Genomic DNA, 14407 nt, shown 5'->3' on the forward strand with positions numbered 1-14407 from the left:
AATGCCACAGGAACTTACAGTTTGATTCATTGGGAAACTAAAAGGCCCTGATTCTGAAAAAATTTGTAACTCACACGAGTAATTCCACTGAGTTGTTCATATGCATAAATGCTGGCAGGATTGGGGCTTGAATTGTTATGTAATTTAAAGATGGAAATTTTCTAACTGTAGTCCATTCCTTTCTGACAAGTTGAGAAAGAGCCCTTGCCTCATGTGACCTGCAAAAATCAATCTCAGTGGCAGTAGTTGTATAGCAGACTGTACCTAGAGCTGTAATGAAAAGTATCTTGGCATGATCAGAAATTCTGTACATTATTTTTTAAAGTATTGTTCTCAATTTAATAACTGTAGCTTTCCTGTAGAAAACAGGACTTAAATTTGTATAAACAGCTTAAATAATGGAGAGTTAAACTATTAAAAATTACTTTGTCCTTTTAACTTAGATTGTCTTAGCACAGTAATAAATAGGAGTGTTGTTTTGATGAAGTATTACAGGATTAAATCATTAAAGTGACAGTAGTCTTATGATATATGGTAATAATATGTCCTCAGAATGACAATACGCTGTAATGCATTACAGTAATACATCGTCACAGCAACGAGGTATTGCACATATATCACACAAGCATCATTAAGGTGATGAAAACTTTATGACATTACTTTGTAAACATTGTGTCAACTCAGGAGAGTGCTTGGGATTTACTGTGAGTTAATTTTTTAGCATTTAGCATCCTCATTCACTCGTTGTATGTATCTGCCCTGCAGTTAAAAACCTGCAGTGGGCCTGTTCCAGCTGACTTGGGCAAAGGGGCTGTTTAATTTTAGTGAAGACATTCAGGCTTGGGTTGCAGCCCAGGCATTAGGATTCTGCCAGCACTGCAATTAAAGTGCCTCTTAGCCTGAGCCCCACAAGCCAGAGCGGGTGCCTAATTGCAGTGTAGAATACCTTTTGTTTCCTCTTGCCTCTCACACATTTTTAGGGTGTCCCCAAGCCTCCATATGCTCACAAGTGCTTCAGCTCACTTTCTTCATGTGTACAACGATTCCGACCACATCACTATCATCCTTCAGCAGAATCAGCTGACTCCACAGCCTCTTCTAAATCCTGTTAAAAATTGCCACCCCTAAAGTTCTCTGTAGAATTGTCACAGACTCTTACCATAATTTGTGCTCAGTGTTGCAACTGTGTTGTACCTCCTAATTAATATCAGTATTCACTGATAATTCTGCTAAAAAGGGAGGTTAGCTTTCAAAGGGGCAGGCTGTGTTATTTTTGTATCTCATCTTCACTTTTGGTCTTGTTTGCACTAAATCCTTTTTGTGCAGGCCGAAATCAAAATTGTTTTTAACAGCGTTGCCTATTTCATTAGCCATCTTTGGTGTCTTTTAATTTTTAAAGATCTGAGCAGCTGTAAGGCTCTTCACCTGGGCTGCCATGCAGTCTATTTTAACAGCATAGCTTTGAACAGAACTGCACAACTAGAATAGTCCAAGAAAAAAAAAAGGCATCCTGAAATTCTTACAATGTTTATCAAAAATCCTGTATTTTCAGTGATGTGGACCGGTAATAGCATGGACATTTTCATGCAAAAAGCCTGGTGTAAGTGAATCTGTTCAACAGTATTGTATTAACTGGTACACTGTTAATATTGTTTCTTAGCATCTGAAAACAATTTACTGAACAAACGTCTGAAACTTCATTATGAAGAAATCACTCCGTGCTTGAAAGAGGTGACTTTGGTTTGGGAAAAAATGCTGAATACACCAGGAAGGACAAAAACGAAAATTGACATGGAAACAATACATTCTGCTATTGAGCGTGGTAAGCAGAGCCTATATTTTTCAAAAGTGTAATTCACATATAACCTAATATTAGAAATCACAGTTGCTTTTTTGTGCCAGTATCAGTTCTATTATCAACCTGGTCTAAATGAACAATTGACAGTATTCAAAACTAACACAAGTGAGGCCCACTGCCCCTTAGCTACATACATGCCACACCCATTGATTTTAAATCATAGTTGCATCCATGGAGCTGAGGGTAAGTCCTGTGATTTTTTGTTTTTAATGAACTTTATCCGAAACGGAAAAAAGATTAGGACAGCAATGTTGTAGCAAAAGAGCTCATTAAGTAAACACAGATAACCCCTTCAAGATTTATTCATGTAAAGCAGAGAGTAAATTCTCTGCTACCTGGAAATCATATCTCAGCTCTGACTACATACTGTAAGAGAGTGGTTTATACAGTATCTGTACAAGGGAATGAAGTGGTCCCAAGTGAGTCAATGATATTAACTACAGTTGAGTGGAATTTGTAATTTCAGTCCTGTAGGAAATTCCAATGTTCATTTTTCCTTCTGAAATGAGATGAAAAGTTGAAATTTCAATCTTTTTTCACAGAACAAATTCAGAATACAAATTTTTAAATGTAGAGCATTTCATTTCAATGTTTTTAATCAAAACATTTCAACGTTCTAAAATCAAAATGTTTTCCTATGTTGAAATGAACTCAAAAGTATTCATTTTGAGTCAGATTAGCATTGTTGCATTTTCCTAGAATATTCTTATGGGAGTATTTCAGAAGTGGGCGAATAATCCTGTCTGAACAGCATTAAAAGGGACACAACCTATGGATCATTTTGGAAAAAAAATTGTTTGATAATTGCTCATATACTGCTTGTGCTGCAGGAGTATAGTTTAGATGCTGCAGCCCTGCTGAACCAAGTGCTGTACATTCCCAGTCTGTGTAGAGTGGTAGGTCTTCTTTGGGCAGGTAACTAGCCATCATCCACTGTTGGCAGGTATTTAATAAACTGCATTGTTCAGCCAATCTATTTAGCCACTGTTAAATAGGCAAAGTACACCAGACCAGTTGATTTATAACCAATGTCCATCTCCAAGCTTCTAACTTAATTCCTATGAGTGAAAAAACAAGTTTTTCAATTGATTTTAGAGAGAAACTTCACCCTCCAAAAAAATCTGGGGGGGAGCTGGAGAGGAATGGCAAACTAAAGCAAAAAAGCAGAATTAAACAATATATACTATATACCAAATATTAATTCAGAAAGCCTTTTTAATAGTAACTTTTTACTGTGATGCCTAAATATATTTTATCTGCTTCCTTCAGCTAGTTTGAGTCTTAAGCTGTAATAGAATGTAAATACAAAATATCTTTAATTTTGGATATGCAAGACTAAATAACTTATTTATGTAGATGTTGCTGTGTGCACAGATATAACTGATATGGGAGTAATTAATTGATCTGTAATGGTGTATACAGTAGAAGTAGATGTATATTATTGGCCACTCTTAATGCTGGTTACCTAGTCACCCAATTGAACCTAACAGACCACTTATCATGGATATGGCCAAGTTTCCTGTGGTGCCATAAAGTTTGCTGACAGCCACCAGTCCTGGCTCTCAGTGTTCTGCGATGTTCTTTAGCTGTAATTTACCCCTAAATGTCTTCTCAGAGCCCAGTAAGCAGTGCAAGTGTTGGTAATGCTACTAGACAATATTGACCTCTTATGGCTCAGCAAATTTTCTCCAGCGAGAGTAAGGAGACGAGGGTGTTGGTCTAGAGAGGTTCAACCTGTAACACCTGATCCATTATAATAATACTTTGCTCGTCCTCTGATTTACAGATTTTGGAGCACTGCAAGTAATTATGAGTGAAGTCTCCCATACGTTAGCATTATGGGAAAGTTAGCATTATGTCTTCTTCCAGATGGGGAAAGTGAGGCTTTAAAACAAAGTTGCTTGCACAAGGTTGCACTGCAAGTCTGTAGCAGAAGTGGGAATAGGGTACATACTTCCTAATTGTCAGGCCTCTGAATCATTAGATGATGTCTGGATTGCACATGCTGAGTGCTTATGGTGTGCATAAAACCTCATGCACACCTACCTTGTGGTAACAAGGACAAGAATATAGTTTAAGGTATTAGAAAGTCATCTATAAGAATTCCATCAGAAAACTTTGTTGTGTAATTCAGCTTGGAATATACTTTACAGTTTGGAAGTCTCAGGTTGCTTAGAGGCCTGTATGCTTGGTACTTGATCAAGGAAGCTAGTGCAAATAGCTGCTAGTGGGGCTTCTCTCTCAAAATAGATGCATAATGCTAATCTCAGCTTTACACAACCCCCAGGGTGACCCCATGACTAGCGTACATCTCTCTTGTTAGGATTTTTGTACGTTGGGAGGTGTGAGAGAAAGAGGGTACGTTTTGCAAACCAGACCGACCTGAACTCCAGCTATGTTGGCCTGCTGCATAGCCACAGGGTTTATTGCGTAAAAAGATTACAGATCATTTTTGTTAGATCTTCCAAGCTTCACACCTGCTAATTCAGTGCACCTCTGAGTTCTGAACTCCTCAGGAAGGGAGGTTTTTAGTAACTGTGTACAACACATTTTGGGGACAGCTGAAGATTAACTTAATGCAGCGTTGAAATAAATAAATACATTTTAAAAAGCTGTTTTCCATTTATTTTTGAATAAATGAGTCTGATAATTATATAAATGAGTCTGATAATTTTGAGTCTGTTCTGGTATGGCTATGATCTGAAGAAGTGGGTCTGTCCCATGAAAGCCCATCACCTAATAAATTATTTTGTTAGTCTTTAAAGTGCTACTGGACTGCTTTTTTGTTTTGATAGCATATAGACTAGCACGTCTATCTCTCTCTGTTATTTTTGAATAGTTTAGGTTTTGTACAGCACTGTCCTGTATTTGGTTTCAGGGTTCGGGGTTTGGTTTGGTTTGGTTTGGTTTTTTTGATCTCTGCTACTACCTAATTGTGTATTTCTGGCTCCAAATGAAATGTTTAATTGACTGATTAGTTCTTAACCTTGGTGTTTATAACTCTGAGTGCTACTGGACTGATTACTTGAGACATATTTTAACTCTTGTGATTAGAAGAGTAATCTATTTCCCACTCACCCTTATTTTTTCCCCTTTCTTGCAAGGAGTACCACGTCATCACCGGGGTGAGGTCTGGAAGTTTTTAGCAGAACAATACCAGCTTAAACACCAGTTGCCAAGTAAGCAGCAGCCAAAGGACACTCCCTACAAAGAACTCTTAAAACAATTAACATCCCAACAACATGCAATACTTATCGACCTGGGTAAGTCTACAGCAGCATTGTGAACTGAGAACAAAAGTTTCACAACTTTTGGAGGGGGAGAATTCTAATTAAAAAAATAACTAGTAAAAATGCTTCTTAGATTAATAATAGTTTAGGGGTGAAAAGTGATTTTAATCTGATGTATTTTTAAATAATTACTTCACACCGTTAGGAAATTATTAAGTCCATATTTCAGTTGCAGAAATGGTCTACAATCTCCTTTCATTAGGTAGGGCAGTTTTATACTTGTGATTAATGCAACTATATTTCACATATTGACTGGGAATTCCTAAGATCAATGGGATAGAAACTAGCAGGGAAGCAAGTTTGTCTGTAAGAGTCAAGGCTTGTTTAAAAATAGGTGAGACTCATTTCTAATCATCAATGCTTCCTTCTGTTCAAAACAGCTTTACTTGGAAAAGTGTAGGAGTTTGTATCTAGTGTCTATTCGCAGGTTTTTGGTTTTACTTTGGTGAAACAATTCTGACAGAAGTTTTGGTATCTTCCAAAAGTATTTTTTGAGCCTTGCTCAGGTTCTGTTCTAAATTGTGTCTTGCTGTCTGATGTGGCTCATAACCAGTGTCAACCTCAGGAAGACTAGCATAAAGGAGGACAGACGCCTGACCAGTAGTATGCTCTATAATTGGATTTCACCAAACCCTTGCCAAGTGTGAAGTCCCAGAGTATTACAGTTGTCTTACAATGGAGTCACAGACAGTTTCTTTCAGTGTTCCAGTGCACCTTGCCACCTAGGCCAGATGTGCTCCATAAGAAATGGCCTGTTGCACTGAAAAATTAAAAAATATTCAGGTTACACTGACTCGCAAGAGACCAGTCACTCAACAGTCAATTTACCTCATAGATCTTGTGCCAAAGACAACAATGGCATCCAGCTTTCCAGTAAACTAACTACAGGTTTATTAACTAAGAAGAAGGAATGAGTGTTACTGAGGTAGCAAAGCAGGTTAAAATATGCGAATCACAGTCTGTAATTTCAAAAGGCAGCAGAGATGTGGTACTCTGCCAGTTTCCCACACAGTCTTATAGGGCTACCCAGAGTAACTCTGGGGAATCTCAGCCTTGTACAGCTCTTCTGCCCTGTTAGAATCCAGACAGTACAGATAGAAAGATTTTTTCCTTCTGTCCATATTTATAGCTTCTTTTCACAGAGAACAAGCCGACAGCAACCATTACCACACATGGGCTACGTCTACACGTGCAGCCAACATCGAAATAGCTTATTTCGATGTTGCGACATCGAAATAGGCTATTTCGATGAATAACGTCTACACGTCCTCCAGGGCCGGCAACGTCGATGTTCAACTTCGACGTTGCTCAGCCCAACATCGAAATAGGCGCAGCGAGGGAACGTCTACACGTCAAAGTAGCACACATCGAAATAGGGATGCCAGGCACAGCTGCAGACAGGGTCACAGGGCGGACTCAACAGCAAGCCGCTCCCTTAAAGGGCCCCTCCCAGACACAGTTGCACTAAACAACACAAGATACACAGAGCTGACAACTGGTTGCAGACCCTGTGCCTGCAGCATAGATCCCCAGCTGCCGCAGAAGCAGCCAGAAGCCCTGGGCTAAGGGCTGCTGCCCACGGTGACCATAGAGCCCCGCAGGGGCTGGAGAGAGAGCATCTCTCAACCCCCCAGCTGATGGCCGCCATGGAGGACCTGGCAATTTCGACGTTGCGGGACGCGGATCGTCTACACGGTCCCTACTTCGACGTTGAACGTCGAAGTAGGGCGCTATTCCTATCTCCTCATGAGGTTAGCGACTTCGACGTCTCGCCGCCTAACGTCGAAGTTAACTTCGAAATAGCGCCCGACGCGTGTAGACGCAACGGGCGCTATTTCGAAGTTGGTGCCGCTACTTCGAAGTAGCGTGCACGTGTAGACGCAGCCATGGAGAGGGAGAATGCATCCAAAGTCTTTGAGTCCTGATCCCACATTAGCTTATTTGTGTTTAATGAACAGAATTTAACATTGGCTTGTCAGACACCATCATTTGCTGTATACAATGCTTTCCCAGTTTGACGAATTTTACATAGTCACAGATGTCGACAATGCAAATGCTTTCTTTGCAGCAAGGGATATAGCTGAATGATGATAATACCATACAGCTTCCTACAAGCAGGTTAGAAAACACTAAACACATTCTTATCAACAGAACAGCTAACAGTTATTTTGATAATGGTAACACACAAGTGAGAGAGACTGGTTTACAGATATGCATTCATAAGTGTTCAGTGACGCCTGAGGCCTTGGCATGAGCTGGCATGTGGTATGCCAGTGTCACACTACAGTCAGGGTTTGTAACGAGGAGCCTAGAATAGGTTCCTGAATTCATATCTGGGCACCTAAACAAGCAACCTGACTTGCAAAGATGGTGGGCACTCAGCAGGTGACCTTGGCTTCAGAGAGAGCTATTGAATGTTCATCACCTTTGTCAGTCATGTCAGTTACTATAGATTTAGGAGGCTAACCTGAAGCAAGCTTTTTTGCATATCTTTTCCTGTACCCATCTTCAGTTTCACTCTTGTATATCATTTAAAGCTTGTCAGGGTGTTGATGATAACAGGGTGATATACAAGATACTAAGACAAAGTTCTGTGAAACTGTTGTTTTAGGGTGGGGTCAAAGAGGAGTAATTTGACTAATTTTATTAAGCATGAGAAAGGAGTTACAGTTGACAGTTTTTGCCCCCAGCCCTGAAAGATTGTTTTTAATGTAATGCACATCAGTTCATTTTCTTTGTCTTTGACAGCATTTTGTGTGTGTGTGTGTGTGTGTGTGTGTGTGTGCGTGTCTGTGTGTGTGTGTGTGTCTCTCTCTCTCTCTCTCTCTCTCTCTCTCTCTTATTGCCACAGAATACAAGATGTGTTCTTTAAGATGTGGATTCCTATTGGACAGTATTTTGTTAATGCATATTTCTAAGACTGACCTCTGAAGTGGTGGAACTAGTAGTGGTGCTCTTCCCTAGTTATCATGTTTACCATGTTCACTCATGTCAGCCATGAGAACGTAAGAATGGCCATACTAGGTCAGACCAAAGGTCCATCTAGCCCAGTATCCTGTCTTCCAACAATGGCCACTGCCAGATGCTCCAGAGGGAGTGAAACGAAACAGATGATCCCTCTCCTGTTATACATTTTCTGTTTCACTTGCTTTGTTAGGCTGCTTTCTTGTTCCTCCTTGTATTTCCCACTGCACTCTTTCTCCTTTTTCAATGGGTAGTTCCCTATCAGCTCCAGCCTCTCCACATCACTGACTCTATAGGCCAGACCTCCGTGGTTTGGCACCTTAGAGACTAACCAGTCCTAAACCAGGGTGTTTGCTGAACCAGGGACCGTCAATGCTGGTCTCTGGCTCACAGGGTTCCCTGGTTCCAAATGAGGTGTGTGGATGTCTGGTCAGTTCATAATGTTAGGGGCTTATAATTCTGAGGATCCAGTGTAAGGGATTGTTTTAGGGCTTAGGGTTGTACCTGAACAACTCCATGTGTAAACAAGCCTTTCATTGTAAGGGAGAGAGTTAAATTCCTTTAGTGGGGGCAGATAAGCTTACAGGTACCCAGCTGTGAGGGAATTGATGGACTAGTTGAAATGATCCAGGTGTTAAATCAGGGGTCCTTGTTAAGTGGCCTGCAGCCCAGGTGTGGTTTGCCAGCGTTAGCCAGTTGGAGGCCACTTGTGCTTTTTTTACCTGCATAGCTGCAGGTACGGCCACTTGCAGCTCCTGCTGGCGGTGGATTGCCATTCCCAGCTAATAGGAGCTGCAAGAAGCAGCACAGACTGACACACTGCTTCCCATAGCTCCCATTGGCCAGGAACAGTGATCTGCAGCTGACAGAAGCTGCAAGTGGCCCTTCCTGTGGGCACACAGGTGAATAAAGCACCAGCAGCCTGCCAGGGGCTAACCCTGGTGAACCTTATCCAGCCTGTATCCAAGTCAGGCTGCTTATTGCCCACCCCGTGTTACGTGGTTGAGAAGAATATTTCTCTCCCTTCTAATTGGTGGCTGGCCACACTTGCATCCGCACCAAAGAACTTATCATTCTTCCAAACTGTGGTGAGCAGGAATCAAAGACCAAGAATCTGAATCAATACTTTTTGTTATGTCGCAAAGCAGTGTCCTTTATGTTTGCAAGGAAAAGGCCAGGAGCATGTTTAATATGAGGCCTTTGTTGTGCAGGGTTTTTGGCTGACATAGATTGGTCATTATTTTGCTTCCCCTGTGGCTGCCAACCAGCTGCTTGTGATTCACATGAAGAGTATTTAAATGCTTGTGTGACCCAGTGCCACTGTTCTATCACAGTCAGTGCTGAGGATTATTAGCCTACCACATTCTAACATTTTGTAGCCTGGAAAAATAACTTTCTTTAAGAGGAATGCTTGGTCAAATGTAACTGAAGGTGCAAATTTATCAGATCTCATTTGTAAGCTCAGGAGTTAAAAGCAGATTTGTTTCTGAGCTACAAGGTTACAAAATTGTTTAAAATGTTAAGGAGTCATTCACATCTCCAAATAAATTGTTTTTTTAAAAGTATCTCTTTTTTCTCCTGTCCACTTCCATTCCCGCAACAAAGTCAAAATACCAAGTAACACAGTAACAAGGAAGTCAAAAATTAAACACTTCCTGGAACAGTAGTAAGTGGCTCCAGGAAAAGATCGAGTGACAACATGGTTGTTGACTATCTTTTCATTCTTCCTGTTGCCAGGGCGTTCAGGGGCCTATCTGGCCCTAGCATAAGTTAAAATAGCCTCAGAATCAAAGAAACCACTGTGTCCCTATTCAGGCTGGCCATTGGCATAGTCCAACCCACAAGTCCTCTGAGAACCTCTCTGGGGTCCAGATTCTTTACTTGCAAAGAAGCAACTTGCCAGTTCCACCTTAGAGACACTGAACTTACAGAAGCATGAAGATTCAAATGGTAGCAAATAGGGATATTGGAAACAAACAAACATGATCAGTATTTTAGAGCCTAGAGTTAATTCACAAGATACTCTCATTGCTGATCCAAAATCCTTGCAGTGCTTTATAGTGGGTAGATTATGACACTTCTTCCATGAGACAAGTGTATTGTCAGTAGCTTCTAGGTGAAGGTGTTTCTTTGAACTCCAAGGTGAGCTGCACCAATCCTTGGTATGGATTCATTAACAGGGCATCTTTCTACTGTTTGTCCGGCCCTGCAGACTAATAGTTCTCAACAGGGTAAGCACAGGTCTTCCGGGGGTACATCTTCTTATCTAGATATCTGCCTAATTTTACAAGATACATAAAAAGCACTAGTGAAACCAGAACAAACTAAAACTTCATATAAATGACTTGTTTATATTGCTCTCTGTATATACACTGAAAGGTTTTAATAACATGGTAAAAATGAGAAAGTAAGCAATTTTTTAATAATAGCATGTGGTGAGACTTTTGTATTTTTCTGTCTTATTTTGTAAGCAAGTAGTTTTTTAAGTGAGGTGAAATGGGATACACCAGATAAATCAGATTCCTGAAAGAGATGGAATACTCTGGAGAGATTGATGAAACAGAAAAGCAGTCCTGTAGCACTTTAAAGACTAACAAAATAATTTATTAGTTGATGAGCTTTTGTGGGGCAGACCCACTTCTGCAAATGGAGGAAAAAAAGATTGGAAAAAAAATATTGAGACACTCTGGTGTCACTTTCCTCTCCTTTCAATTTTGCAATCTCTCTATTTGCACCTGACTCAGGTTGCAAATTAGTATGCAGTGTGAAACATAAAATACACAAATGGCTAAACCAGGAGAAAAGTGGAGTTGTCGCCATGTCAACCCCAGCATATTAGAGAAACAGGCTGGTTGTGGTAATATCTTTATTGAACCAACTGTAAGTGTCAGATACCACCTGCCTGACAGGAACATTTCCAAAGTGTGTCACCTCTCAGTGAGCTCCCTTAAGTTTAAGATCTCAAGAGCATAATTTTCAGTGTAGATGCTCAACTCTTTAAGTATTATACATATGTACTTCCCACAGTGATTGGGCTGACCTGTGAAGAGCTGATTCTTGGTAGAGAGAACATGTGTCACCTCTGGTGAATTCTTATGCAAATATCTAACCCTGGGGATCCTTGTAAAAACCCTGTATGCCCCACTTTCCTCTCGTACCTGTTGGTGCCCCAGCATGGACCCAAGCTAAGAACGGAGCAGGGAGCATATGCTTCAGTGACCTCACTTGAAATCTCCTCTGTCTAATCTGCTCCACAGTATGAAGTGTGGGGATTTTGGACTAGCCTTTCCTCTAGTTCAGGGGTCAGCAACCTGCAGGTTCAGAGCTGCATGCTGCTCTTTAAGGAGTCATTTGTGGCTCTGGACGCTGATGTTGCTGACTCTTGTGTGGCTCCCTGCCCTGTCGCCACTGAAATAATAGAACTAAATTCAGTTGGTTTGATGGCTGTCAGGGCAGTGGGAGGGATCAGGCTGTTAAACCAACTTAATTTAGTTCTACTGTTTCAGTGGCAGCGGGGCAGGGAGCTGCAGAGGAGTTTGCAGTGACAGAGTCCTGAGCTGCAAATGATTCTGTCTTGGCCCCCGGAGAGAGCGGTCTGGCCGTGGAGGGGGGCAGCAGAAGGGGTGGTTCTATGTCCGTCCTTCCTTCCCCACCCGCCTGCATCTTCCACATTGGCTGGCTCCAGCCAGCTGTCTCCGTCCCTCCACTTGGCCAGTGTAGGTCAGCAGTGGGGCGGAGTGCCAGGAAAGGCGGGCAGATGCAGGGGCTGAGAAGGGAGGAGAAGGCAGAAATTTGGCAGCCCTTACAGCTGGGCAGTGCCCCTCACCCTCCAGGGCTAGCTCAGTGTAACTGAGGCAGCCTCCCCACAGCTGCCACTCCTGCTTTCTGGTTCCTCAGAGGATGGACCCAGCTTGCTGCAGCCACTGCAGCTAAGTGAAAGTGTCCCGGTCCCCTCCCCAGCCCAGCTCGCCGCCCCACCATGGCAGGGAATGTCATGGTCAAGTTTTCAGCAAACTTCCCTCTCTCCCTTTGGTCCTGAGGAGCCCCTGTCTCTTCTGGGGACAGGACCTGACCCCCCCACCCCCCACACATGTAAAGTGTGAGGAAATAGGATATGTAAAAAGCTTGTGAACGTCCCGCAGTAAACGCATATCATATTATAAGTCATTGTGTGTGCGCTTGTCTTAAAAAAGGGGTTATAAAATGTAGGGTTTGACATTATTTATTAAGGACCACATTGTATTCACATGCATTGCAGCTCTTAAAGTATTGATTTTGTAACTGAATTTGAAAAAATGGCTCCTCTCACTATTTTTAGTTGCAAACCCCTGCTCTAGTTAGTCAGTAGCGCATAAGTTGGCTCACTACCAGACTTCTAGAGTTACTTGAGGTTCAGTAATCTACAAGTGTTTTCTCTTTGTCCCCATGCTAATAACTGTGTACACACAGACTGTCTCTTTATGTCCTCAGTTATATGTTCAGATGTAAAACAAATGCATGTCTTGGCAAAAGCAGTAATGGTGCACTTTTGCATAAATACAGTCGTTAATGATTTCAGGCTGCATGGGACAGCTGTTTGTGAGGGAAGAAGCCAGCCCTAAAACTTTAGTAAGATGAATCTGGAAAACTAAATACTCCTAATGTTTACAGTGAGGTTAAAAAAAAAATGTTTGCAGTGAACAGGAAAGCAGCAACAGCTGGGCAGGTAGTTACAAAGAATGTGCATGTTTTAACTGGCATTTTTCCAGGCTATCAGATACGTTTATCTGAAATAGATCTTCTGTAAGAGTACATAGCTGGGGCGGGGGGCACCTGAGGACAAGAAGATATTTCCTCATTAAATGTACCTTATAAATACTTTCTGAGCTTTCTCATGTTAAGATAGAAGGATCTTGCTGCTCAGGAATCTTTTCACAAAACAGTGTGGGCCAAATGATAATACTGTAACTCATGCTGGACTAAACTAACACCTTGCATTTCAGTGTCAGGAAGGGAAAGCCTATAACACCCCTGCCCAAGAAAGAGACAGGGCAGGCACTGAGAGTCACACTTTGGTTCCTGCTTCCAACTTGCTGCATGAGGGGAAGTGAAGCAAGCCAGCCCTTTCTTGCCACAGCTTATTCTCTTTGTGCTGGATGGCTCCTGGCTGACACACCAGAAGATCTGGGCCCAAGCCACATGCAAGACCAGCCCACTGAAAGATTCCCTTCTTTTCTCCTTCACTGTCATGTGAGTAGCGCGAACCTGCACTCCTGAGCAGATTCATGGCCAGGCTCATAGTTGAGGCCAATGAGCATAACAAGAAGTCCCAATGAATTCACGGAATTGAGAAGTACAGTTAAATATGATTAAGGGCATAGGAATCTAACCTTGTCAGAGCTGGAGTAGTGAAGAAAGATAAATCCTTGTGGATGTCAGCCTTGCCTAAGAAAACAAGGTTGAAAAGGACATGAATTGTATTAAACAATGCCCAGTTTGCTGCCTGGTGTTGAAGGCTTTGCAGACAGCCCAGCCATCATGAATCAGTATTATCCAGTTCTGCTGGAGCATCCTGTTGGCGATGTCATAGAATCATAGAATACTAGGACTGGAAGGGACCTTGAGAGGTCAACGAGTCCAGTCCCCTGCCCTCATGGCAGGACCAAGTACTACACTGGAGAGTTTTGTTGACAAAACCTGTGGAGCATCTGCACACAAAATACATACAGTTGACAGCAAACTGTCGATAAAAAAGCTGTGTAGACATTCCGGCATGTCCCTTTGTAGACAGAGCTGGTCAAAAGAGTGATCCACTTTTATGTGAAGACATGATCTGTCAACAGAAGTTTTGTCGGAACATGTCTTCTGACAGTAACTTCTGTAGCCAGATGTGTCTAGTGTAGATGTAGCCGTTGTGATTATGCATTAGTACTGATATTGAAATATTTGTCTTCAAGAGATTGTTCATGTGCATTCCAATGTAGGTGTGCACGTGTGCATGCTTGGTTGCAGGAAAATTTTCCCCCTAGCTGGTAGCCCTCAGGTAGGTGCAGCACCCCATAAAGGTCTGCCTACACATCTGCACTGCTAGCAACCATGGCAGTGGCACCATACCACCCGGTGCTTATGCAGGCGCCTTTGAGACCAGCACTTCCTTGGTCTTCGGTGTCAGAGGCATCTGAGTTGGAGTGCGACTCCTACTTGTCCAGCTCTGACAGGAGTAGAAGTGCTCGCTCTTCATCCAGACAGAGCCAATGCTCCGTTCTGGGACAGAGGCCACCAAACTGGCAGCCGGCCCCACAGTGGCCATTCTCGA

General features: G+C 42.2%; 1 protein-coding gene and 1 long non-coding RNA gene across 6 annotated transcripts in view; one reads left to right on the forward strand and one right to left on the reverse strand.

Moving 5' to 3' along the window:
• TBC1D1 (TBC1 domain family member 1) overlaps window positions 1-14407 on the forward strand; it is a 180560-nt gene that overhangs the window by 138535 nt on the left and 27618 nt on the right. For all 5 annotated transcript variants that reach the window (XR_012645346.1, XM_074992595.1, XM_074992592.1 and 2 more), the window contains 2 exons: window positions 1661-1822; window positions 4963-5121. Coding sequence is in view for 4 of the 5 variants with exons in the window: in XM_074992595.1 (XP_074848696.1) it covers window positions 1661-1822; window positions 4963-5121 (321 nt within the window). In the remaining variant the exon portion in view is untranslated. The remainder of the gene's footprint in view (window positions 1-1660; window positions 1823-4962; window positions 5122-14407) is intronic.
• The window catches only part of LOC142012437 (uncharacterized), a 48951-nt gene continuing 39515 nt past the window's right edge, over window positions 4972-14407 (reverse strand). The window contains exons 2-3 of the long non-coding RNA XR_012645347.1: window positions 5823-5908; window positions 4972-4990 (exon numbers count right to left, since the gene is read on the reverse strand). This is a non-coding gene — a long non-coding RNA (uncharacterized LOC142012437). The remainder of the gene's footprint in view (window positions 4991-5822; window positions 5909-14407) is intronic.

The sequence above is a fragment of the Carettochelys insculpta genome, chromosome 4 (assembly GCF_033958435.1).
Source record: "Carettochelys insculpta isolate YL-2023 chromosome 4, ASM3395843v1, whole genome shotgun sequence".
NCBI lineage: Eukaryota > Metazoa > Chordata > Testudines > Carettochelyidae > Carettochelys > Carettochelys insculpta.